The following is a 26,449-nucleotide window of genomic DNA, read 5'->3' on the forward strand; positions in this document are numbered from 1 at the left end:
AGTAACTTAATTTTGTAAGATCTGCTAGTCATTTAATATCCCCTTAATGGGTTTTGCACAGTGTTCAACATGTGCAGATTCAGATAAAAGCATTAGCAGAATGTGAAATAAAGGATCTTCACTTCCTTTATTTCACATTTTGCTTATGCTTTTATCTGAATACTCCTTCAAGACTCCTTCAAGAAGCTTATATTTTAAAGTGTGAGCATCATATTAAGTTGATATGTGGTTCCTTAAGTCTGCTAGGCTGTTTTTCTTGTGGGAATACTGACTTAGAAATACAAAAAGCTAAGTTATTTTGACTCATCCCTTCTAATTTGATTTCATATACATGTTCATATACATAATTGATGAGTGGTGATAAAAAGAACTTAGTGTTTTATTTTTTTAAATTCTATAAATAAAAAAGAAGTAGTTCAGTATCTCCTTGTACATTCTTTCCCACAAAAGAAGAGGCAACAATACAGTTTTTCCTTTAGAATATCCTGAGTCACAAAATTTTCTAGGAAACATTAGAACATTAAATATTAATGAACCCTTTGGGGGCCAAAGAATATTTTTAAATTCAATGGTAATTACATTTTTGCAATATTATAGATAATTCCTGATGTATATTAATGGAACATATGTATTGTCAATTTTACTTATATCAGTTAGTATTGATAAGCTTCTTAATTACTGATAATGGTAAAAGAAAAATGAAATAACAACACAAAATAGGAAGCTACAAATATGTAAGATGTGCCATTGGACAAATTGTCCCAGTTTTGAATTAGATGATTCATATGAAAATCTAGTAAACTTAGTTTATTGCTCATTTATTTTTAGTCAACAACTTTTCATGACCCTATTTGGGATTTTCTTGGCAGAGATACTAGAGCAATTTATTAGTTCCTTCTTCAGTTCATTTTATAGATAAGGAAACCAAGGCAAAGCAGCTCAAGTTATCTGCAGCTGAATTTAAACACAGGAAGATAAGGTTTTCTGACTCCAAGCTCAACCCTCTCTACATTGCACCATCTAACTACTATCCAATCAATTTAACTAGCTTAGTCATTGTAAGTGACTGACTTGTATTTATAGATAATGTCTTTAAAAAGTTAATGGCTGATAAAGTTGAGAGTGAAAATTAACTGTTCATTTTTTCCCCCAGAATTTAGAATGCACGACCCTATCAACTAGCTAAAAATTTAGATTGAGGTTCACATAAATATTTTTAGAATAAAAATTAGATTAACTTTTAGCATTTGTGATGAGTTTTGTGGCATTGAAAAAAATGAGAACACTTGGAATATCAGGTCTAATATTACTGGGCAAAAAGGAATATATTTTCAACTTTTAGATATGTATCAGTTTTTTCAGAATTCTTAGATCCAATTAAATAATTGAGAGTGACACCTCTCTGGATCCAAAAAAAATTATAAATCTCAAAGTACATTAGTTCTCAGCAATGGTTTTGTATAGATTTAGGTAGGGGATAGGCCTAGACTTGCATTATATTGATATAAAGGAAGTCTTGGGAAGAAGACTTACTTTACAAGTGTAAAACTGCAACTAGTTTGCAATTTAAAGTCTTAGAGATTTCTTCTCAGGTTTCTATGACACTACTGAAAAGCTAATTAACTTTCCAGGATCATAAAGTCAATATATGGCAGAGAAGAGATTTGAACTAAAAATTTGCTGTCTCCAAAGTCAAAATCTTTCAACACATATATAGATGTCAATAAAGGTTTAAAAAATTCAATTTAATTCACTTTAATGAAACAAACATTCACAAACACTATGATTACAAAGTCCAACTCAATTCACACATATCTCAATAGACAAGATTCATTACCATTTAACTATGAAGTATGGGCAAAGGAAGAGTAGCAAGTGGGACAAAAAGAGAAGAAACAAAGATACCACAAAGTTCTAAAAAACTGTTTTTCCTAGCCTTTCCCTCTAATTTTGTTATTTTTATAGATAGGTGAGATTGTAAAATCCATTATAAGTAGTTCGTTTTTATATAGCAGATTGATGGAGACTATACCTACTGATAAAGAATCTCAACATTTACTTTAGCTGACTCCTGAGAACTAATGTCTTTCTGGTGGGTCTCCTTACCTCAAGTTTCTCCATAACTCTAGTTCTTCCTATACTCAGATGTCAAATCAACCTTCTTAAAGTGCATGTCTTAACATATCACTATCCTATTCTCTGAACTTCCATGGCTCTCTCTTACCTCCTGGATCAAATAGAAAATCAACGGTTTGATTTTTAAAGCCCTTCTATCATAACCTGATCCTTTTCTACCTTTCCAAACTTCGCATGCACTACTATCTCCCATATACTCTGCAGTTCAATGGCACTAGTCTTCTTGTCCTTCCGCACAGAAAACTCTTCATCTCCTAATTCTATTTATTTTTAATTGCTGACTCCATGCCAACAGCTCTCTCCCTCTTCATGCTGTCTGCTGGTTTTCCTAAAATTCTTCAGTTCCTAGTTAAAATCTCACTTTCTACAAGAATCCTTTCCCAACTTCCCTTCATGTTAATGCTTTCCTTTTAAGATTGCCTCAAATGTTTCCTGTATATTTCTTATTTGTATATAGGTATTTGCATTTGGTCTCTCCTTTTAGATGATGAACACTTTAAAAGCAGCAACTATCTTCTTCTGCCTTTCTTTGTATCTTCAGCACATACCATAGTGCTCAGACATAGTGTGCGCTTTACAAATGCTTATTGAGTTAAATCAGCCCTGTGTCTGTGCCCGAAAAGACAAGTCTCCCTCCCTTCATCCTTGAAGAAAATGGACTAAGAGGATCAGCACAGTTATTGCGATTGTAGCTGCCAAAATCGCTACAGTCACAGTCAGAGAGGGCAAAGATACCTAAAAATCACCTAATACTGATGCAGGGGAAAAAAAAAAAAAACTATAGCTTTCTTTTTTACTATAAAGAAAGATAATAAAATTTCCCCTTCTATATCTTTCTCTCATCCCTTCTCTCTTTCATAGGGAAAGTATTTGTTCCAAACTCTGTATTTTAAAAATTTTACTTTATATTATTCATCAGTTAAACTTTTTATAAACCAGTGTAAAGAAAATTATGGATAACCTAAATGTCTGATTGGTTTATATGTATTTCATTTGTTCAGTAGCTATAAGAAGGTTCTGGAAATCCTCAAAAAATGTTGAGGAGACTTTTTTTATAAATCAATAAGTCCCAACAGGAGTCTTGAAATAAATCAAGATTTTATTGCAATCATTTTCATCTTATTTTTTCACTTAAAAATCTATTTTCTCTCCCTCCCACTGTCCTTCCACCAGGAAAAACACAAATAAAACCACTGTTACAAATAAGGAAAACAAATTCCTGCAGTAACCCTGTCCATCATCATTATATGAGGAGGTAGGTAGCAACAGCCCTTTGAAATCATGGTTGTCTATTGTTTTGGTCAGAGTTTTAAAATCTTTCAAATTCGGTAGTCTTTTAAACATTTATAAATCCTTATCTTGTTTCAACTCACTTCACTCTGCCTCAATTCAGAGAACTCTTCTCAGGTTTCTATGAAACTACTGAAAGCATGTTATTAAATTTCTCCAAACTAGAAACAAAAAATTAAACTGGACCATTCCCAGATTTCCCTGGACAATGAATGAGCTAAGCAGAGTTGTAAAGGAAAGGAAGTTTATTTAGACGTTTTCATTCTAAGTTCATTAGAGAGTGTTTGTAACCTCATCACATTATTTTCTCCCATGATGATTTCAAAGTCCTCTTCTCAGTGAAGATAAGTATCTCATCTAAAGAAAAAAAAAAAAAAACCTTGCCCAAAAAAAAGCATGAAGAAAGGTTCTGGGTGGAGGAGGGGGAATGTTTCTGCCCACAAAGGATCAAATTCACTCCAAAGGGAGCAGTTACCTTTCCTTTAAAAGCCAAATATTCACCTCCTCCACTGTTACATGCAACTTCATTTTAAAGCTAAAGGATCATTAGCTTATGTTCATTTCATTTAACTTTTCTAGTTCTGATTTTCTTCATGTATAAAATGGAACCAGATGACCTTTATGGTCCTATAAAGATGGGAAACTATTTGTTTCTGTGAGATTATTTTGTCTGAATCTAATTCTGCATGCATAAAAATAAATATCCCCTGTTTATGTGATAATCAGTGAAGAGTTTCAATAAAAGATTACTATGAAAGTAAATAGGACTTTATTGTGGTGTGAATTTCCTTACTTGTTTACAATTTTATCTTGCTTTGGATCCATGATCTCATAAATATGGATATTATCTCCAATGGTACAAATTTAAATGTCTCTGCACTTCCTTAATCTGTGCAATATTTGTTTGTTCATGTCTTTTCATAAATTTTCCACAGAAAAGTTACATACACTTTTGGGGTCTTTCTTTTGATCTTTTAACTTCTATGAATAACAGCTTAGATTTCCAAGTATACACACCATTTTCTAGTAACTCTCCATCTTAACCTTCTTCTCACCTCACATCCCCTACTCTCTAATTCATTCTAGACTCTAATAAAGAGCAAGGTTTTCTCATATCCAAGTTCATCTTATCTAAAAGCATCTGAAATCTCATGCTTTTCTGACTTTTCCAGTGCATACTTTCTGTAATCATCCCAATCATCCTCTGATCTTTAATAACTTCTGAATTATTAGTACACTCCTTACTATCTACAAGCATACATAAGCCTATTTCATTCCTAAAAACTCTCACTTAATACTATCCTTTTTTGTTATCGTCTTGTATTTTTTCCTCCACATCACAGCTAAACTCCATGGGGAAAAAGTCTACACTAAATAACTCAATTTCACCACCTCTCTCTATGTTCTAATCCCTCTTCAGTTTCCCTTCCAAACTCATTAATAAACTTAAATTCCTTCACCCACAGTTCCCAGTGATGTTTTAATTATTAAGGGGCCTTTTCTCATTTCTCATCTTTGACCTTTCTTCTGCCTTTGACACTGTTGAACAACCTTTTCTACTAGGTAGTCTTTTCTCCTTAATGTTATTTTTATTATTATTATTATTTAAGGAATCAAACAAGCATTGTCATAACAAAATACAAATAAAAATGATTATACATGAAACTCTCTAGGTTATGAAACTCTTTCCCCTTGATTTTCTTCCTTCCTGCCCATTTCTTCCTTCTGGATCATATTCTAGATTCATAGATTCTATCCAGGTATGGCCCTATCTGTGGCCTTAACCTAAAACTCTGCCCTGAAATCTACTGTATTTGCTCTGTATTCTCTTGCTTATTCATTTCATCACTTATCATGTGTATAATTATCATCTTCATACTAATGATCTAAATATCCATCCATATATTTTTCTGAATCCAGATTTGATACTATCAATTGTCTAGAATATACTATCATTTTGACCCAGGTATCCTATAAGCATCTCAAATTTAACATATTCAATTACTTATCTTCTCTAAACTTACCCTCTTTTTAGAACTTCCCTATCAGTAATAAAAAATACTATCGTTTTTGTATTAAGCCATGTTCTCATCATCAAATTTTCACTCTCACTCATCCAACATATTCAATGTCATCAAATTTTAACATTTCTTTCTTCCACCAAAAAATGTCTCATATGTCTCTGGATCTCTGTTCATATAACGATTTCTATTATTCAAGCCTACCACTTAAGCAATGGAAGTCACATATTCTTATCATAAAATTTAAACAAATTTATGTTAAATCTTAAAGCATTTAGTTAGTATCCCATTTTAATACTTGTGTCCCTCTGAGATTTAAAATCTATGATAGTTTTATATCCCTTACATCACTATTGTCAACACTGAGGTTATTTAAAATAAATATTATTTCAACTCACAATGCTATAAAGGGAATTATCATTTGAAATTAAATATCAATACTCTCATACAGTGAATATATGTTTACATGTATCATTTTTATTAGTAATATAATTTGTTGTTTTGGTTTCTGTATTGTACAGAAAATATCCTTGCCTTTAACGTTTTCTGTTAAATATCAGAAACTTACTATGTTAAGTTTTTTTCAAAATGTAGATTAATTTTGATGTGTATTATGTGTATGTGTTTTAATATTTAGTCATAAGAACACTCTCTGGGAGGGGTAAAGTGAAGGTACAGCATGGGAAATCTTGATTATATAAAAACAATATATATAAATAAAATCTAATTTTAAAGATTACTGTTTGAAAAGAATGTATTCAAAGAATAAAGAGGGGTGATGTTGGAATCCTTACTAACTGCTAACTAATTAGAGTTGATCTAATCTTACAAGAAGATTTTGGCCAGAACCTGAAACAAGGTACTAAGTAGAACTAATTAATACAAGGCTTGTGTTCACACCTTTACTCATTGGAGTTCACAAGTATGCCAGCTTCACAAAGTAAACTTTCTAACTTCAAGGGAGTTCACACCTCCCTTAAAGCTCTTTGGGCCAGAGAGCACTATGGGAGAAAACCCATAATCCCATTCTCTCAGAAGATTCACATATAAGGCGAGAGAGCCATTCCAGAATACATTTTTCCTCTTGGCTGGCTGGTCGCAGAGGAGAGTTCAGCTGGACTCGAGAGGAGTGATTCTGGTGCAGAGAACACTTTGACAGATTTCAGCGGAATTACGCCAGAAGCCCTCTTTCCAAGGCAAGGCAGAATATATTCCACTTGGCTGGCTGGTGGCAGACGAAGAGTTTTCAGAGGATAAAGCTACAAGTCGAGAGTTCAGTGAACAATCAGATTCATCTTCATCTCACACCACTGTAGCTGGTGGCTGGGCTCCTGCACGCCCCCCACTGAGACCAAGCTGGTCTGAAAGACTCACCAGAAAGCTAGCCGAGCCCCAAGTGAAGGAGACAAGAGATTCATTCCATCTCTGTGTTGGTCGGAGGCTGAAGAAAGCAGAGGCAGAGGCTGAAGGACAGAACCTTTGGATTTGGAGACATCCGGAGGGCTCTAAGCTAAACCGGCTGTGTTTTGAGAAGAACAAGAACTCCAACATTTGAACTCACTACAGGGTGAGGTACTAGGAAATCTCCCTTCAATAATATTTTTCCTTAATGAAAGTGGTGTATACTTTAATAAATGAATTAACCTTTTATTTCATTTTCAACGCAACAAAGCACCACTCATTGTTCATTTTATCATGTTATTTGGAGATAGGCTGATATTTTCATGAGATGATTTTTTTTAAATGTTTCCTTCTCTGCAAACCTGTTCTCTTATTCTATTGTCAGTCTTACTATAATGGGATACTACCCACTTATATTTTCTTGATTTTCCACTTTTTATGGTGTCACAGATGCTAGCAATTAGACTTTCATTTTTGAAAGTAGTACAACTTTAATTCCCATCCAGATGATTTCATTTTCAAAGATTTGTTCTATATTACTAGCTTACTTCATCTCAGCTCACTTCTACTTCCTGAAACGTGTAATTCAACGAAAGTATCATATTTTCATATGTGTATGGAATTTGTGGAATGAATGATATAATCAATCAAAATATAAAATATTAAAACTTTGCTGTATGTATATCTCAAAATCCTAACATAGCTTGGACATATTCATTTTGTCCATGTCAGTGTATCAGTAAATTGTTGCTGTTCATTAGTCATTTTTCAATCAGATCCCATTTAGAATTTTCTTGCCAAAGATACAGGGATAGTTGGCCATTTCCTTTTCTAGCTCATTTTAAAGATGAAGAAACTAAGACTTAAAGATGAAAAAATCAAAGTTAAGTAACTTGTCCAAGATCACATTGGTAATAAGTGTCTGAGACCAGATTTGAACTTGGCCCGAGTCCAGGCCCAGCACGCTATCCACTGATCTAGCTATTTGGTATCAGAAAATAGTCAAACACAACAAATAAACAAATAAAATAAAGATTCAAGTAGATTTGATTTCAAATCCTATATAAGTGACTAGTTGTGCAATCTTGGGCCACTATCATTTCATTCTAAGGGTTTACAGAGAGCATAGCTTATTACATATGTAAAATACATAGGTAGAAGGAAGGAAGGAAGGAGTAGAGGAAGAAGGAAAGGAAGGAAGGAAAGAAATAAGGAAGGAAGGAAGGAAGGAAGGAAGGAAGGAAGGAAGGTAGGTAGGAAGGAAGGAAGAAAAGAAGGAAGGAAGGAAAGGAAGGAAGGAAGGAAGGAAGGAAGGAAGGAAGGAAAAAAGGAAGGAAGGAAGGAAGGAAAAAAGGAAGGAAGGAAGGAAAAAAGGAAGGAAGGAAGGAAGGAAGGAAGGAAGGAAGGAAGGAAGGAAGGAAGGAAGGAAAAAAGGAAGGAAGGAAGGAAAAAAGGAAGGAAGGAAGGAAGGAAGGAAGGAAGGAAGGAAGGAAGGAAGGAAGGAAGGAAGGAAGGAAGGAAGGAAGTGTGTGAGAGAGAGAGAGACACCTTGAATTATGAAGGAACTTAAAAACAGACATATTCAAATTATCAGGTTTATATTGTAATTTCTTAGAACAACAAAACTGCATAGAATTCATTGACTTTGAATCCTGTCCAACATATGCCAAATCCCCAAAAGTGTGCTGGAGCCAGCTCAAACCAGTTCCCTGCAGTTAAATGTAAAATTTTCAGTGTTAGCATTTATAACACAGAAATCAGCAAATGTTTAATTATTGATGAAGAAAATAGTAACAATTCATATTCAGTCTCCAAAGTGTGTCTAGTATACAGCCTAGTATACATTTTTTCAGAGTGAGACATTGATAATTTACCAGCACACCAGTGCAATATATATATATATGTGTATATATATATATATATATATATATATACACATATATATATCTTAAATTAAGTAATATGTTTTAAATATGAACAAGTACTGGTTTTCAAAAGATCCCTGCTCCATAATAATTTGCAAATAAAATGTGTTTTGTTATTATGGGAATAACACTGAAAAAACTGAGAATTGTCATATAGACAGATATAGGATTTATAATATTCTTGAATTCACGTCATCATGGTGAGAATTTGAGTATCATAATAAATTCGAAATACACTACTCTCAAGAAATATCCAAAATCTTGAAATGGATGCAGGTACAAACATGAGTAAAGAGCTGGGAAATATTAGTGTAAAAGAGAATACTAAGGGGATTTTAATTATTTTATTTGACAAACAGAAAAAAGATATTAACAGGGTTTTTGATTGTTGTTGTTCCATCATTCAGTAATGTACAGTCTTCATGATTCCATGTTTGATGGCTTGCCAGTTCCTTCTATCCTCCATATCCTCCAATTATCTCTTGAATTCTTGAATTCATATTTATTGTTTCCTTGACACTACGCATCCATATCATTCTCTTCTGTCCCATTTTCCTTTTGCTTGCAATCTTTTCCAATCTTTTCTAGTCTTTTCCAGTGAGTCCCATGTTCTCATTATGTGGCCAAAGTTTATAAGCTTCAACTTCATTGTTCAACCATCTACTGAATAGCCTGAATTAGTTTCTTTTTAATATAGACCAATTTGATCTCTTTACTTCCAAGAGTCTTTCAAACTACACCAACACTACAATTCAGAAGAGTCAATTCTCCAGTGCTCAGCTTTTCTCATAGTCACATACAACTACACATTACTACTGGAAAAACCATAGCCTTGACTATATGGACCTTTATTGGTAAAATGTTTTCTCTGCTTTTTAGTATGCCATCTGGATTTACCATAAGCTTTCCTTCCAAGAAGCATTTTTTAAAATTTCATAAAAATTAACAGTATTGAACTGTTGCAAAACATATTGTCTAAATAATTAAGAAACTTGGAACTCAATATGTAACAAAACAACTAGGATATACTTTACAAAGTTTCCAAGTATTTCATAAATATTAAAGTAATATATGAATGTATTATTATATTATCATTTTTGTTGTCATTTCATTATTCTCTTTTTATACAATGTAGTTAGAAATAGATCTAGAACAAGTTTCTATCCTATTTAAAAAAATATTTATACTTTATGAACAGGTAGAAAAATAATTACTTTTATAATTTTTTTACATATTTAACAACATCAACATAAGCATTTTGATATAAAAAGAATTACATAAAGGAGGATTGTATGTGAAATTATAAACTTTTATTACATATCATTTTGAAAGTTCTTTAATGTATATTCAGTACAGCAACAATAGCCTTTCTAATCTTCCTTCTGTTCTCTTCTATGTATTTTTAATATTTCATAAATCCCTCCCTTTTCTTCTTTTTAATAGCACTATCACTATCTAGCAAATGTCCCCACAATCACCTCCTTCCACACACACATGCACATAGTAGAAATCCTTCCTTTTTACAAATAAATATTACCAAGCAAAACACATAAACACACTATATATCTGAAAATGTATGGCTTATTAGTCTCTTCTCTCTCATGAGATAAGAAATATTCTTTATTATCAATATTCTAATGTCTTGATTGGATAGACGAGTCCTTACATCTTTCACAATTATTTTCCTTTCTATTGTAATCCTTGTACAAATTGTTCTCTGATTCTGCTTATTTCACTTGCATTAGTTCATACAAATCTTTCCAGACTTCTCTGATTTTTTTCATATCTGCTATTTGTAATGGAATATTAATATTCTATTAATTTATATTTTGTGGTTGTTCAGTCATTTCAATTCTCTCCAACCCTTTGTGACGTCATTTGTGGGTCTTCTTGGAAAATACATTGTAATGATTTGCCATTTCCTTCTCCAGCTCATTTTAAAGATGGAGAAACTGTGGTAAAGGGGATTAAGTGACTTGTCCAAGATCACATACTAGTAAGTGTCAGAGGCCATATTTGAACTTAAATTTTCTTGATTCCATGCACAGAGCTGTATTCTAGGTGCCCTTTATAACTTATATCACATGCTATAATTTAACCATATCCCAATTTATAAGTATCTATTTTGTTTCCAGTTTTTTAGTATAACAAAAAAATAAGATGATTGTCATGTATAATTATTCATTCCTTTTCACTTGCTGTCTTTGGGACACTAATAATAATGGTATATATGGGTCAAAGAATATATAAATAATATATTGATTAACTTTGGTGTTTTAGTCCAAATTGTTTTAAAACAAGCTCTATCGAGCCTTAATTGATCAAAGATGGACAGAAGCAGCTACACCCAGAGAAAGAACACTGGAAATGAATATAAACTGCTTGCATTTATGTTTTTCCTCCCGGGTTATTTATACCTTCTGAATTCAATTCTCCCTGTGCAACAAGAAAACTCTTTGGTTCTGCACACATATATTGTATCTAGGATATACTGCAACCCATTCAACATGTAAAGGACTCTTGCCATCTGGGGGAAGGGATGGAGGGAGGGAGGGGAAAAATCGGAACAGAAATGAATGCAAGGGATAATGCTGTAAAAAATTACCCTGGCATGAGTTCTATCAATAAAAAATTATTAAAAAAAAAAAGAATGAAGGAGGATAGAGTAGGTACAGAGGTGGAATTCTAGATGATTGAATCACCATTGCATATAGATAACTTTCCAGCAAGGTGCTTTAAGACCTCTAGTGTGTCATCCGCAACTCTCATAAGTCTCACCATTGTTGCACTTAGGAGATTAATGGCTAATAATAATAATAATAATAACAATAATAATAATAATAATAAGTAAAAAAAAAACAAGCTCTATCAATATGAATAGTTATATCAAGCTTCCCAACAATGTTTCAACAAATAGCTGTTTTTTTTTCTTTTTTTATCATTTTGCAAGTCTGATTATGTTAAGTAAAGATCAGAGTGCTTTTAATTTGTTTTTATCTTGTAATTAATATTTTTTTTGTTTTCATTGAGATATCAAAATTGTGTGTTTCTAAGCTATAATCATAACTTCTATTGGATATCTCTATCAAAGATTTGTAGCAAAGATTATTTTCCTGTTAAACTATTTCCTTTACGTTTCTAACTTCATGGATTTTATTTGTGTGAATAGTTTTTAATTTTGTCTTATCAGAATCGTCTTTTGTATTTTATGATCATTTCTTTGTGAAGAACATTCCCCCACCCCTAGTTGTGAAAGGAAGCTCATTTCATTTTCCTGTGATTTGATTATGATATAACCTTTTATGATTGTGGTACATGGTATAAATTGTTAGTCTAAATATAATTTCTTGTAAACTGCTGTCCTTTGTCAAATATAAAGTCTTTGCCACCAGAAGAGGGTGTCCTTGTATTTATTGTATGCTGTACCACTAAATGAGTTTTATTTACATGATTCATTCCATTGATCAATGTTTTTATGTTCTGACCAGTACCAAACTGTGTTGATGATTACTGCTTTGTATTCATTTTGAGATCCTGTTTTGCTAGGCCTTTTTCATTCTGACTTTTTTTTTCTTATTTCCCTGGAGAGTTTTGATCTGTCATTCCTCCAGATGCCTTGGGGCAGGGTCGGGGGGAGGTTGTTTGTTTGTTTGTTTAATTCCATAAAAACAACCCTTCAGAAATCTGATTGGTATGAAATAGAATCTGTAAATAAATTAGAGTATTTTCATTTTTATTCTATTAGCCTAGATCATTTTTGAGCAATCAATATGTATCCAATTATTCCTTTTCTTTCATTTCTGTAAAGACTGTTTTGTTCTATTGTTATATAATGTTTTTGTCTTGATAGATATCTCCCATTTTTCATATATTATCCAGTTGTTTTGAGTGAAATTTCACTATTATCTTGATAAATTTTGTTGATAACACATTGAAAAGTTATTGGGTTTTTTTTAAGTTTGTGTTGTATCTTGCTAGTTTATTGAACACAGCAATTATCCAACTAATCTTAAGTAAGTCTGTAGTTTTCTGCAAGTATAATGGTATTGGTTTAAAAAAATATGCTTCTTTGTCTAGGCTTACTGTAATGTTCGGGCTAGCTTTCTGGAGGTCCTCTAGAAGGGCCTTGGTCTCAGTAGGATAGATAACACTAAAATGGATAAGAATAGAGTCCAAAGCCTTTATTGTTGTCTCTTACACAGTCTGTATCTGTCATAGTTTGATCCAGTCTCCTCCAGCAGTCGGCCAGTCTATCAGTCTGACTTTCGTCTGACTTCCTGTCCCCAGTTCTTATATACCCTATTACAATTACATCATTTCAACATACTGAATATGTGTGAACTAGAGAGATATTACATCACCATGCTAAGTACTAAATATATTTAAAATAGATAACCATTGGCTCCTTGATTTCTCTGAGTTAACACCTTGTTTCAAGCATACATCTTTTTAGTATACTTCTCCAGAGTTCTGACTCTCTTTAATTTTGTGGCTTGACTCAAATAATACAGTTTCTAATCAACATCATTACTTTATCTTTAATCTTATTGGAAAGGCCTTTAGTTTTTCCCCAACACAAATAATGCTAGCACTTGCATTTTGATAGATAACTATTTGTCATGTTAAAAAAAAAAAAAGAATGATTTATATTTATGCTTTTTAGTGCTTTCAACACAAGTGGTTTTGTATGTTTTGAAAACCTTTTCTGCCTCTATTATTGTGATTTTTATTGTTGTTTTCAATATTGTCTAATATGTTTAATTTCCCCATTGAATCAACATTGGCTTTATGCTACTATTTTTTTTTCAAGATTTTCACATCAATATTCATTAGAGAGAGTGTTCTAATTGTCTTCCTCCACTTTTTTTTCTGGGTCTGGGTATTAGTACCACATTTTTTTCATGTATTGAATTTAATAAGACGTCTTCTTTCTATATTTTTCTAATCAGGTTTTTAATATTAGATTTAAATCATTCTTGAATATTTTAAAAAAGTGACTTGTAAATTTATCTAAGGATGGATATTGGGATTTTGTTTTTGTTTTTGTTGTTTTTTCCTGACATTCAATTTCTTTATTTAAGGTTGGCTTATTTGAATGCTTAATTTACTTTTTGCAAATAACATTTGTAAAATATTTTACTATTTTATATTTTTATAAATATTCATCTATTTTAAGTTATCTATTTTGTTGCTATAAGACAATTTATTATTTCTTATAATTTTCTTAGTGTTTGTGTTGTGATTTCTCCTATTTAGTATAGATTTTATTGATTTGTTTTTTCTTTTTTAATGTAGATAATATTTTATCTATTTTACTAGATGTTTCAAAAAGTAATCCCAACTTTTTAAGTGAGCATTTTTGACATCTTCAATTTTACTAATTTTTCTTTGATTTTTCAAGCTTTTTGTTGTTTCACATTTTGATTTACTTAATTTCTAGATTTTTAAAATTAGATGACCAATCAATAATCTGTTTTCTCTCTTTTATTGAAAAAATAGATAGATAGATAGATAGAGATCTTAACTTTATTCAAATGATTATTTTGGCTGCTTTCTGAAAGTTTTGTTATGCTGTCACATTTTTGTCATTTTCTTTGCTTTAATTTTTTAATTATTTGGACCCATACATTTTTAGAACTGTAATTTTTACTCTCCATTTGTTTTATTTTTTTCTTTGCCCTTTATTGCTTTAAATTTTTATTGCATTGTAGTCATTAACTGGTATATTTAATATTCCTGTTTTTATGCTTTTTATGCCTTGGCATATGATCAGTTTTTGTGAAGGTGACATATGCTGCAAAACAATTTCTATTCTTGTTCAGAGATTTCCAAAGGTCTATCGTATTCAGCTTTGCTAAAATTCTATTCAAATCCTTACTCTTGTGACCTCAAACCTATAGATAATGTTTGTTTTGTTTACCTTACTCTCCTCTATATAAATTCTACCCTCACTTTTCTTTCTGTCTCCAAGTATTTTCTTATTGAATTTTTAAGTGATTCTATACCACACTGATATGGGGGAGGGGAGTTCAAAACTTCTTTGTATGGTTCAGATAAAACGAAGCTTATTAAATGCCTATTTTCCGTTCCTCTATGATTCAATCAAATAATCAATAAAGCTTTATTAAACACCTGCTATCTGATACAAAAAGAGACAAAAGATAGTCACATCAAAAGGCTAACAATCTAATGGAAAAAACAACATGTAAACAAATATATACAAACATGCTATGTACAGGATAAATAGGAAATAATAAAGGATAGGTTCTAAAAGAAATAAGGGCTGAGAAAGACTTCTTATAAGAAATGGAATTTTAATTGGAACTTAAAGAAGACAGGAAATAAGTTAGTGAAACTGAAAATAAAGAACAATTAAATGATATGGTCATGACTGAACTTTAGGAAAATTAGTTTAGTGGCTTGAGTGAATGTAGATTTCAGTGGAGAGAGACTTAATAGGCAAGCCCACCAGAAAGTTATTGCAATTATTCAGGTGTGAGGTGATAAAAGCCTACCCTAGAGTGGTAGCAATATTAGATATGAGAAGCTGGTCTATCAGAGAAATGCTGCAAAGGTAAAATCAATATGGCTTGGCAACAGATTGGATATGAGGGTAAGAGATAGTGAGGAGTTATGGATGATGCCTAACTTGCAAGCCTAAGGTCTTAGGAGATTGGTGCTGCTCTCTAAAGAAAAATAAAAGGTAGATAGAAGGATGATATAAAGGGAAAGATAATAATTTCCATTTTGAACATGATTATTTTAAGATGTGTACTATAATCTAGTTCAATATGTCTTAAAAGTAGTTAGGGATGCAAAGTTGAAAGTTAGCAAATATATTGAGTCAGAGAAGGTAGTTTTTTAAAGCATTTTTATTTAAAGTTTTGAGTTCTGTTGGAGTCCAGCTCCAATGAATAGTGAGAGTGTGGATATGATGAATAGGTATTTAATGAATGTTGATTGATTATTAATTACCATTTGATTAGATCAAGTGAAATAATATATAGAGGGGACCCAGAACAAAACACAAAAGGATACCTATAGTTAGAGAATATGATATGGATAAGAATCTAGCAAATGAGGCATAATCAGATAGGTAGGATGAGAAACAGGAGAATTGGAGGCCCAAAAACTACAGATAAAAAAATATCAAGGAAGATAAAGTGATTCATAATGTCAAAGAAATAAAAAAGGAGGAAGAAAATGATTAGTTTTAAAATAGAAAAGTAAGACAATCTTTACTCTTTTTTCACATTCTAATGGGAAAGAAATGGAAGGTTTCAGCTGCAAGTCAGATTTCAGTGTCTCGGGGTCCTTGGGATACAAAAGAAATGCAATTGATGATGTCTCTTATTTAATGTTATTTTCACTTATAAAATCATATCAGCTTCTTTTACTGAACCATTTGACACTGAGTAGAATCTAATTCCTTTTCCAGATGCTTTTGGGTTCAGAGAACTTGGCTATATTTCTCAGTCTTTGAGAGGAAATAGGGGTCAAGGTAGTGGTAGTGGTAGTTCAATTTACATGGTATGTTACCTTCTATTTCCTCTTTGGTGTTCCCAACTGTTCGCTACTGCTTACCTGCTATATGAGTGGGTTCATTCTCCACAATGATTTTTTCTCCCAATGATGACTGCAAGGGACTGATTTTTCTAAGGGTCTTGTCCATCAGGATCTAAGTGAAATTGATGAGCAAGATAGTAGTGGGTAATGGTGATTCAATTTGCCTAGTACACATGAAGTACCAGTTGCCTAAGTTGCCTTTCCTTCCCACTTTTTTTCTTTTCTCTATTAAAAAAAGCAAAACCAAGCCACTGTAGGTACTACATTTAACATTCTTTGTGAAATTTTAAAATAGTGAAAATTTAAAATGATTCATGTCTTTTCCCCCACTTTTAAAATATAAATTCTTAGGCATCATTTAGCCTCTTCAAATTAATCTGTTCTATTTTTTCATTATAAGATTATACTCATGTTTATTAAGTGTTATTTATTCATGGTTATAGGCATTTTATTTTTTTTTCTTTTAGTGAATTCTATTTCAATATTTTCTTTCCTTTAAAATATATTTAATTTAGGGGGCAGCTAGGTGGCAGTTAGGTGGTGCAGTGGATAGAGAACCAGCCCTGAAGTCAGGAGGACCTGAATTCAAACTAACCTCAGACATTTAACACTTCCTATCTGTGTGACTCTGGCAAGTCACTTGACCCCAATTGCCTCAGCAAAAAACAAAAACAAGACAAACAAACAAATAAATAAATATCTTTAATATAGTCTCATGTATTACTCCTATCTATGGGCAACTAACTCTGAAAATTCTTGAAAAAAGTTTCTATTTGAAATTTTTTCCTTTGACCCAATAATTTTTTTTTATTTTTGCTATGATATTCTAGGTGTGTCCAATTAGTAATTTCTCTTTCTAAATTTCCTTTCTATTTTTATTTGTTTTTAATCATTCTTGGTAATTTTATTTATGATTTATCAAAATATATTTAATTTTTTTGGTTAGTTGATTTTATGATGTTTGATGATTTAAGTCATTTCTCTTCTCTCTTTTCCAGATCAGTTCATTTTACATAATAGATAACTTTCATATTCTTCTACCTTTTCAATCTTTGGACTTTGTTCCAATATTTCTTTTTGTCTCATGGAATCATTGAGTTATATTTTGTCTGATCTATTTCTCCAAGAATCATGTTTTTCATATGCTTTTCTAAGCTATTTAATTTCCCTCCTCTTCTTTCTGTTTTCCACTTCTCCCTTAGTGATCTCAGCTTCCCTCAATTTAATTGACTTGTTTATACGAATCACTCTAAATCCAACCTTAATTTCTAAAGCTTGTCTTCTTCCATAATTTATGTAACTGTCATTTCCTTCTGAATATTAGACTATTTGATTGGACTTTGAGACTGAGCTCTCAACTATACTTGATTTGTTGGAGGCCTGTTTTGGAGTATATACCAAGATATTTTACTCTACATAAATTATTATAAGCACCAAAAGAGCCCTTATCTTCTAGGTTTTAACCAAAATGGTTAAATGTTCACTAAATGTGAGCATACCTTTAATTCGGGGTTTTGTGGCTTAAAGAAGAAAAATATATTTCATTGATATTAATAGCCAATATAGGATTTGTTTTGTTTTGTTTTTCTTTTGCTGCAGCAATTGGGATTAAGTGACTAGCACAGGGTCACACAGCTAGGAAGTATTAAATATCTGAGGCCAGATTTAACCTCAGGTCCTCCTGACTTCAGGGCTGGTGCTCTATCCACTGTGCCATTTAGCTGCCTCCAATGTAGGATTAAATATTTAAGTCTCCATGTCTTTCATAGACATGGGGGTGAAGTTTTGAAAGCACCATTGTACCTCTTCTTTCAGTCTACCTTTCTATTTGGTAAAAAGTCAATATTTTGACATCACAAATCTTATGTTTCAGAAAAAAAGAGGTCTTAATATCTCTTCTTTTGCATGAGATGGAGATATTGTTTCATACACAACAACATTATATTGCTTAAAGTAAAATAGAGTCTTTGTTGTAATATTGTAATTGTACTAGGTAGTGAGTTTGAGGCACTCAAGTGAGAAGTTTTTGAACATTAAAATTTTTTTTCCTTTTCTTAAAGATAATTATTTCTAAGAATACTTATATAGTTAGATAAAAATATAAGCTAGTAATTATTTGTTTTTTATTTAAATTTTGACTAGGAGTAGAGATGAGTAGAACTTGAGTTTTTGTTTTAATTTTTGTTTCTTTTGTTTCTATGCCTAGATCTCTCTATGTTGCCCAGGCTAGAACATACACAGTCTGAGTCTCATCAGGAGCTTTGACTATATATTTGTTTCTGATCAGGACAATTTATCTGCCTTACACAATATGGTATTAATAGCAAACTTACTGTGAATACACAATCAGCTACAGCTTAATTTGCCCAAATTGAAGATATTTACTAATCTTAGCCACTTAGGTAACTGAAATTATTGGTGTGAACTATTTTGTCCTACAACTGTGTTTTGGTGTGTTTTAACTACATCTCTCAGTGCAAACCAAGTTTAATAAAGTTTTATTGTTTAGAAACATATTGACAAATTCAATTTACATAACATTTAGGAAGTACCTTCTACATACAGGGAGAGCAATCATGTGGCCCAGTGGATAAAGCACCAGTCCTGAAGTCTGGAGAATCTAGGTTCAAATTCTGCCTCAGACACTTACTATCTGTATGACCCTAATTTAGTCAGCAGTTTGCTTCTGTTCCTCATCTGTAAAATGAGGTGAAGAAGGAAATGGCAAACCATTCCAGTATTTTTTCCAAGAAAACCCCAAATGGGGCCAAATGTGTACTTTCAAGGAGCTTATATTAGAGTAGTAGTTGAATGTGAAATGTGGACAAATAATTTTAATCCAAGAGAGAAAATGGTTAAGTTCCTAGGAAAGGTCAAAATATATAGTGAAGAAAACATTGATGTTAGAGTCAGAAGACTCAGTCTGAATCCTAGCTTTAACATTTATAGACCTTCCCTCCCAGGGAATTAAGTCACTTAAACTATTTGCAATTTGTATATTTCATCTATAATATGGGATAAAATATTGACATTATAGATCATATAGAACTATTTACAAAGAAAACATTATAAATCTTAAAGAACTATAGAAACATATCATTATACATGATATTCATATGTGGGATGGATTACTTCAGTTGGGAAACAAAGGGTTTTTTCCTAAGAGAGAGGTATCTTAGTTCTATTTTACAGGATTTGGAGATGGGAAAAGGGGATTCTTTTCCAGGCATGGAAGGTGACTTATACAAATTTACAAAGTAGGAGACAGTCAGATGAGATCTATAATTAGCTAGCATAATTTTTTAAAATAACCTTATTGCAATTATAGAGACCTAAAATATAATTGCAGGATAAAAATAAAAATAATACTTGGGTTTTAACCAAATGATTTCCTTCTTTTAAATTTTTTTTTTGAGGAAACCACTTTAAAAATTTTCAGTTCTGAAGCATCATATCAAAATAATTCTAACATTGTATGTTCCATCAGTACACACATTTCCTTCTTGCCTAGATAATATCTCCTTTGGGTAGCTAGGTGGTATAGTGAATAAAGTACCAGATCTGGAACTGTAAAGATATGACTCAAATCTGGCCTCAAATACTTGCTGTGTGATCCTGGACAGACCACTTAAATTTCTTTGCCTCCATTTCCTCATCTGTAAAATGAACTGGAGAAGACAATTGCAAGCCACTCCAGTATTTTTGCTAAGAAAATCCCAAATGGAATCGCAAAGGGTCAGGCACAGTTGTAATAACTGAGCAACAATAAAAATATCTCCTTTGATCCATGAAAAAAAACTCTAGAGGGACTTTGAACAAATCTGAATGAATCATCCATCCAAATCTACAATAATATTTCAGGTCCAATATTCAAAATAAATACATGAAGAGAGACTGAAGGAAAACCATAAGAACAAAATAATCTTTTCAAATACCAACAATACTTTTACTCTTTCATTCACTATGAACTCAGATATGGACAGATGAAATTGAATGTTCTGTTCTGAATCTGTAGCCAGATAGCAAGTTTGAGTACCTGAACCAAACCCAATACTATGTTTTACCAAATTGATTACCAAATTGATTAGTGAGACAGGAGAGACCAAGTTATTTGGCAATTAATATAGGAGATTGGGACTAAAGTCTCCAACCCTGCCACTTATTCATTCTGTGACCATAGGTAAGTCTTTGATTTTTTTTTCTTTGCCATCAATTCTTATTCACAAGATAGATTTCAAAAAAGAAAATAAATCATGTAGTCTCATAACAGACCATTTATTTTGCATATCTTGAAAATATAAACAGTCATAGCTGAAGGCATTATTCTCACAGGGATATGATTTTCATTGTTCTATGTCCAACTAAGTGATACAACTCTTGCTATTAGTAGAAGAGAAATAAGTTCATAACAAAGCAGTTAGCTCAGAATAAAAGTTTTCCAATTAAAAAAAGTAATTTTTTTTTCTTTTGCCCACAGGTCTACCCACGGATAGCGCCGGCATTTTGGCACTACCTGAGGGTAGAAGTGAGTAGCGGGTCCTTCAATTCTCATACATTTATCCTTTTTTTTTTTACTCTGCCAATGTTGATTGATTTCCTCAGTTGCCCATTCTGCCAGTTTTCCTCAATTACCATTATGTTTGAACATGCTTTCACATTAACCCCATCCTTTATGACAAATATAAACCCAGTTCACTCAACCAAAAATGCAATTAACATTTTATGTTAAATTAAATCAACTTTCTTAACACATTTCCAAATCAAGGCCATGTAATACACATCATGATGATAACAAATTACCAAGTTAAAAGAAAAACATGCTTGTACCTCATTTAATCTTGACATTCAGAGTAACCCCTCACCAAGCTTTGCTTTGGAATGTGATTCATGAAAAAATAATATATAACTCCATTTTGTGTCTTCTTTCCTTTTTTTCTTCTGTTCCTCAGGAGCATGAACAGCTCAGCTATTCTTCTACAAGGTCCAAGGCCCCCAGTGTTATCATCACAGGTCTCAAGCCCACCACCAAATACATATTTCACATCCGAGTGAGGACTGCAGCAGGATACAGTGGCTACAGTCAGAAGTTTGAATTTGAAACAGGAGATGAAAGTAAGTTCACAGGGATATAAACTGAAGGGTCAAATCAGCAGCACCCTAGCATATCTAGACATTTGAAAATCCATTTTTTCTTCCCAGATAGGATTGTCTTCATGTGAATCCTGATATGAGCATTTCAATCAATAATTTCACAGGATTACAAAACTGAAGCATAAAATGTTTTGCTGTCCAAAGCATTCAGCTAAACTGCAAGTCAAATTCAATTTCTTTTTTATGTATAGTGATACAACTGTGTCATATACAGGAAAATGTCGGGGATTTATACCCAGAGGGCATAGATTCAAAAGCCATCTCTGCAGCCTAATGCTTGCACAACATTGGCCATGTCATTTAATCTCCATGAACCTCAATTTCTTCATCTTTAAGACAAAGGAATTAGACAAAATATCCTGTATTTAAAGCCTCCTGGCTTTAAATCTATAATTCTATATATTATGAAATAGAAAGACTCATTTCCTAGTACTAGCATAATATTACGGAACCACACTTAGGACAGAATGCCAAAGTAAGAGCATGATTTAAGGAGATAGTTATTATATCACCAATGTTAGTTTATTCATCTCAATGAAGACAACCATTTGAAAATTATTGGTTCAAGAAATAAACATACAGGAAATATATCAAGCAGGTTATACCATAGTTATTTGGTTTTATATCTAAACTAAAATGATATTAAATTGTCTCACTAGACTGAAAAACAGATTGGGTCATCAATAGAAAAGCATGTTCAAGGACAGTGAATAGAAGTGGAACTTGGAAACAGTAACCCATTATAAATGTCAGGCCTGGCTTTCTTTCTTTCTTTTTTGACTTCCTTTTTCCTTTGTTTAATAAAATAATCTCGATACTATGAGATTAATGTGAGTGATCTTTTCCATATTCTCTTTTAGAAAAAAATCTCATTCCAATAGTGCTAATAATATATTTGAACATGTTTAAGTTAAAACAATTATTGTTTTATAGTTATTCAAGAACAGACAAAATAATTATGTGTGTTCTTCATGGGCATGTATGAAATAAAGATTCGTATATTTAAATGATTTAAAATGCTTCTTGATATTTTATGTAGACCTATTGATTTTTTAGTTTTGAAAACTCCTGTAGTGAAAACTCCCCCACCATTGAAATAAGCAACTTCATGGTTCAATAGAAAGAACACTAGCTCTGGAGTTAGGTTAACTGAGTTCAAATCTTTCTATTACTTTGGCAATTGCCTTAACTTCAATCCTTTTTCTTCAGAATTAGATGGTTGACCCAGAGGACATCTGAGATCCCTTTCAACTCTAAATCTGTGATCCAATGAACTCATCTGTAATATTTAGAAAGTTTGTGTGAGGGTAGTCAGTGAAAGAAAGCAAATGGAAGAACTAATTAGTATATATCAGAAGCAGGATTTGAACCAGATTTTTCTGATTCCAAAACTAATCCTTTATTCCCCCACCTTGGTTCCTTCTAATATAAATTTAATTATATATGCCAACACTTTTTGTAGTTTAGAATCCCCTTCATAAATGATTCTACCTTTACCTTCAGTCTCTATGAGAGAAAGATTGTCATACTAATGTGATCTAGAGAATCTATGGAAACCATTTCTCTTAACTGAAAAGTGGAAAGATAAATGATGTGGGATGTATTCAATATGTTACATTTTTTGTTACTGATAGAACCTGCTTATTGGGTAATCCAGCTCTGATTGATTATCAGTTAATTCATTTAATGTAAGTAGTCTAATTTTGGCAAAGTAGAAAAATACATATTCTTTTCAGAACCAGGGACAGCATTTCTGCCTTCTCTGAGTTTATTCAGGCAGAGAACCAATATGAGTCCAAAGTAAGATTGTGTGTAAAGATTAACAGTACCATCAGGAAATAGAAAACAGTAGATAAAGAAGTCTTGAATCTTGGAGTCTAGAAGCATAGTTGCCCAAGATTTTTTTGTTTTGTTTTTGCTAGGGCTCTTATCTATGTATTTTTTAAAAAATTAAAAAGTATTACAAATTCATGCGCCCGTGTCAGTTATGGTGATTTATCAATGAAGATTTTGCATAATGGGTAAAGAAATGGTATTTGTATATTTGTTTATCATATATATTCAGTGCACATGAAAACTTTTCTTGGTGACTAGGAGGGATGGGCAGGGCTTCAAGCTGTTCTGACTGGATCAGTTATCAGGGTTGGGGGGTGTACTGACTGACTCCTACCCAGGAAAAGAGTTAGAATAAGCTGCTGATGCAGAATAAGCAGTGGAATTCTGGTGTTCAAGCACTTGGAGAATAGGTGTAAGGATCAGTGTCAACAAATGGGTAGTTTCTAATTTGTTGATTGTGAAAGGAAGGAGATCTGGAGGGACATTGTCAGGATTCTCATTTCATGGGCATTTAGGTCAGCTGCTCTAGGTGAGGAGGGATACCAAGTCCCTTATCAGTAGATCAGTAGGTAAATGTAGGTTAAAAAAAAAAAACACTTAGAATAGGTCCTGTATTAGTTCTTCCTAGAAATGGGTTTCTATCTTCTCTGAGGAGGGCCTGACAAATGTCTGATATATTCATAATGGTAAGTACTTCCTTTTCTCTGTGAAGCTGTAGTAGTAGTAGGAGAAGGAAGAGGAGGAGGAGGAGTGACATACATACATATATATACATACATAGATATGTACATATAAATATCTTAAGGTTTGCAGAGCACTTTACATCTGTAATATAAAGAGACTAAGACTGAGAGATTAAGCAATTTGTATATATTCATCTGTATGTTGTCTTCCTCTTTCAATTGCAAGCTCCTTTGCCTCTTTTGTATCCCTGGGCACTTAGAGGGAAGGAATTGAACTTAGATCTTCCTGACTTCAAGTCCAGTATTATATAGCCTAGTACTTTTTCAGATAAAAAGTCTATGAGAAGGCCAGAACACATTGAAGCAAAATGAAGGTTAAGTCATGAAACAAACAGCTATATCCTACAAGGACTTTAGTTAAATCTCAAATTTAAAAAAACTCAGTACAGCATCAGAATGCAAAGATTACATAGTTTGACATCCTTCAGACACTCGGCTTGACTTTTTCCCTGATTGTCCAAGCTCTTCTTTGGAACTGCTACCCACTTCCCCAGACTGGTGAACTGTTATGCTAAAGACCACCTACAATCAATGATGTTTCCCATCAAATTCAAGAAAATATCCACAAAAAAAGGCAAAGAAACAACAAATGATATTTGTTCTATTCTAAAGAACAACTTTTCTTTGTTGGAATTTACCTAATTATTTCAAATCTCAATGTAATGTTATAGGCAAAACTATATATTAACTGTTCATAATCAATACTACTGCCAAATTGAGCTTGAGCTCTGCAGATCTGAGTACAGATTTATATGCCCTAGTTAAAATTACAGTTCATAACTCTAACATTCCTTGCCAATGTTTTCTCTATGTAAAATAGAAGGAAGCTATTTCATTTTTAAGACTAAAATTTTGATTTTCCTCTTTCCTTTTTTAAATCAGATTTACTAAGGGTTTAATTTGTTCCTTTTCTAGCATTTTTAGTTGCAAGCCCAATTCATTGACCTTCTCTTTCTTTATGCAAGTAGGCCTCTAGAGATATGAAATTTCCCTTTATTACTGCTTTGGCTGCATCCTATACCAAAATGTCTGATGTTATTATCGTTTTCTTGGGTGAAGTTATTAATAATGTCTATGATTTGCTGTTTCACCCAATCATTCTTTAGTATGAGATTATTTTAGTTTCCAATTTTTTTTGGTCTACTTTCCCCTGGCTTTTTGTTGAATGTAATTTTCATTGCATCGTGGTCTGAAAAGGATGCCTTTACTATTTCTGCCTTACTGCATTTGAGTTTGAGGTTTTTATGTCCTAATATATAGTCAGTTTTTGTATAGGTTCCATGAACTGCTGCAAAGAAAGTGTAAGCCTTTCTGTTTCCATTTAGTTGTCTTCAGAGACCTATCATATCTAACTTTTCTAATATTCTATTTACCTCTTTGACTTCTTTCTTATTTATTTTGTGGTTTGATTTATCTAATTCTGAGAGTGCAAGGTTGAGGTCTCCCACTATTATAGTTTTGCTGTCTATTTCTTCTTGCAGCTCTCTTAATTTCTCTTTTAAGAATGTAGATGCTACACTACTTGATGCATATATGTTTAATATTGATATTGCTTCATTTTCTATGCTACCCTTTAGCAAGATATAATGCCCTCCCTTATCTCTTTTAATTAGGCCAATTTTTGTTTTTGCTTGATCTGAGATCAGGATGGCTACCCCTGTTTTTTTTTTTTTTTTTTTTTTTTTTACTTTACCTGAAGCATAGTAGATTCTGTTCCAACCTTTTCCCTTTATTCTGCATGTATCTCCCTGTTTCAGGTGTGTTTCCTGTAAACAACATATTGTAGGATTCTGGCTTTTAATTCATTCTGCTAACCACTTCCTCTTTATGGGGGAGTTTACCCCGTTCACATTTATGGTTAAAATGACCAATTCTGTATTACTTGCCATCTTGTTAACCTCTGTTTATGCTTTTCTCCCTTCTTTCCCCCTTACCACTTTCCCCAGTATTAAACTTGTGAGCACCACTTGCTTCTCAGAGCCCTTCCTTTTTAGTATCCCTCCTTCCACCTTAGAGTTCCTCCCCCTATCTTACTCCTTTTCCTCACAGTTTCCGTATTCCCTTCCACTTAGCTTATTCCTTTTCTCTTCTCACTTTTCAATGAGGTGGGAGAAGTTTCACCATAAATTGAATATGTCTAAAATTTTTCTCTTAAAGCCAATTCTGATGGCAGTAAGATACCCACTATATTCATCCCCCTCCATTCTTTCTCTCAGATATAATAGGTTTCCTTTGCCTCTTTGTGAGATGTAGTACCCCCACTTTACCCTTTTTCTGATACAATGTCCTTTCCATCTCTAGTTTCTAGAACATGTATTCTTTATACATCTTTATAGCAGAAATATAGTTTCCAAGATTTCTTCTTACCTTTTTAGATTTC

The 26,449-nt window shown here is 32.5% G+C and overlaps 1 protein-coding gene across 1 annotated transcript in view; it reads left to right on the forward strand.

Annotated features, from left to right (window-relative positions):
- The window catches only part of EPHA6 (EPH receptor A6), a 983,513-nt gene that overhangs the window by 538,181 nt on the left and 418,883 nt on the right, over positions 1 to 26,449 (forward strand). The window contains 2 exon segments of the mRNA XM_051984381.1: positions 20,817 to 20,864; positions 21,289 to 21,451. Of these exon segments, the coding sequence (XP_051840341.1) occupies positions 20,817 to 20,864; positions 21,289 to 21,451 (211 nt within the window).

This window comes from Antechinus flavipes, chromosome 3, assembly GCF_016432865.1.
Source record: "Antechinus flavipes isolate AdamAnt ecotype Samford, QLD, Australia chromosome 3, AdamAnt_v2, whole genome shotgun sequence".
NCBI classification, from domain to species: Eukaryota; Metazoa; Chordata; class Mammalia; order Dasyuromorphia; family Dasyuridae; genus Antechinus; species Antechinus flavipes.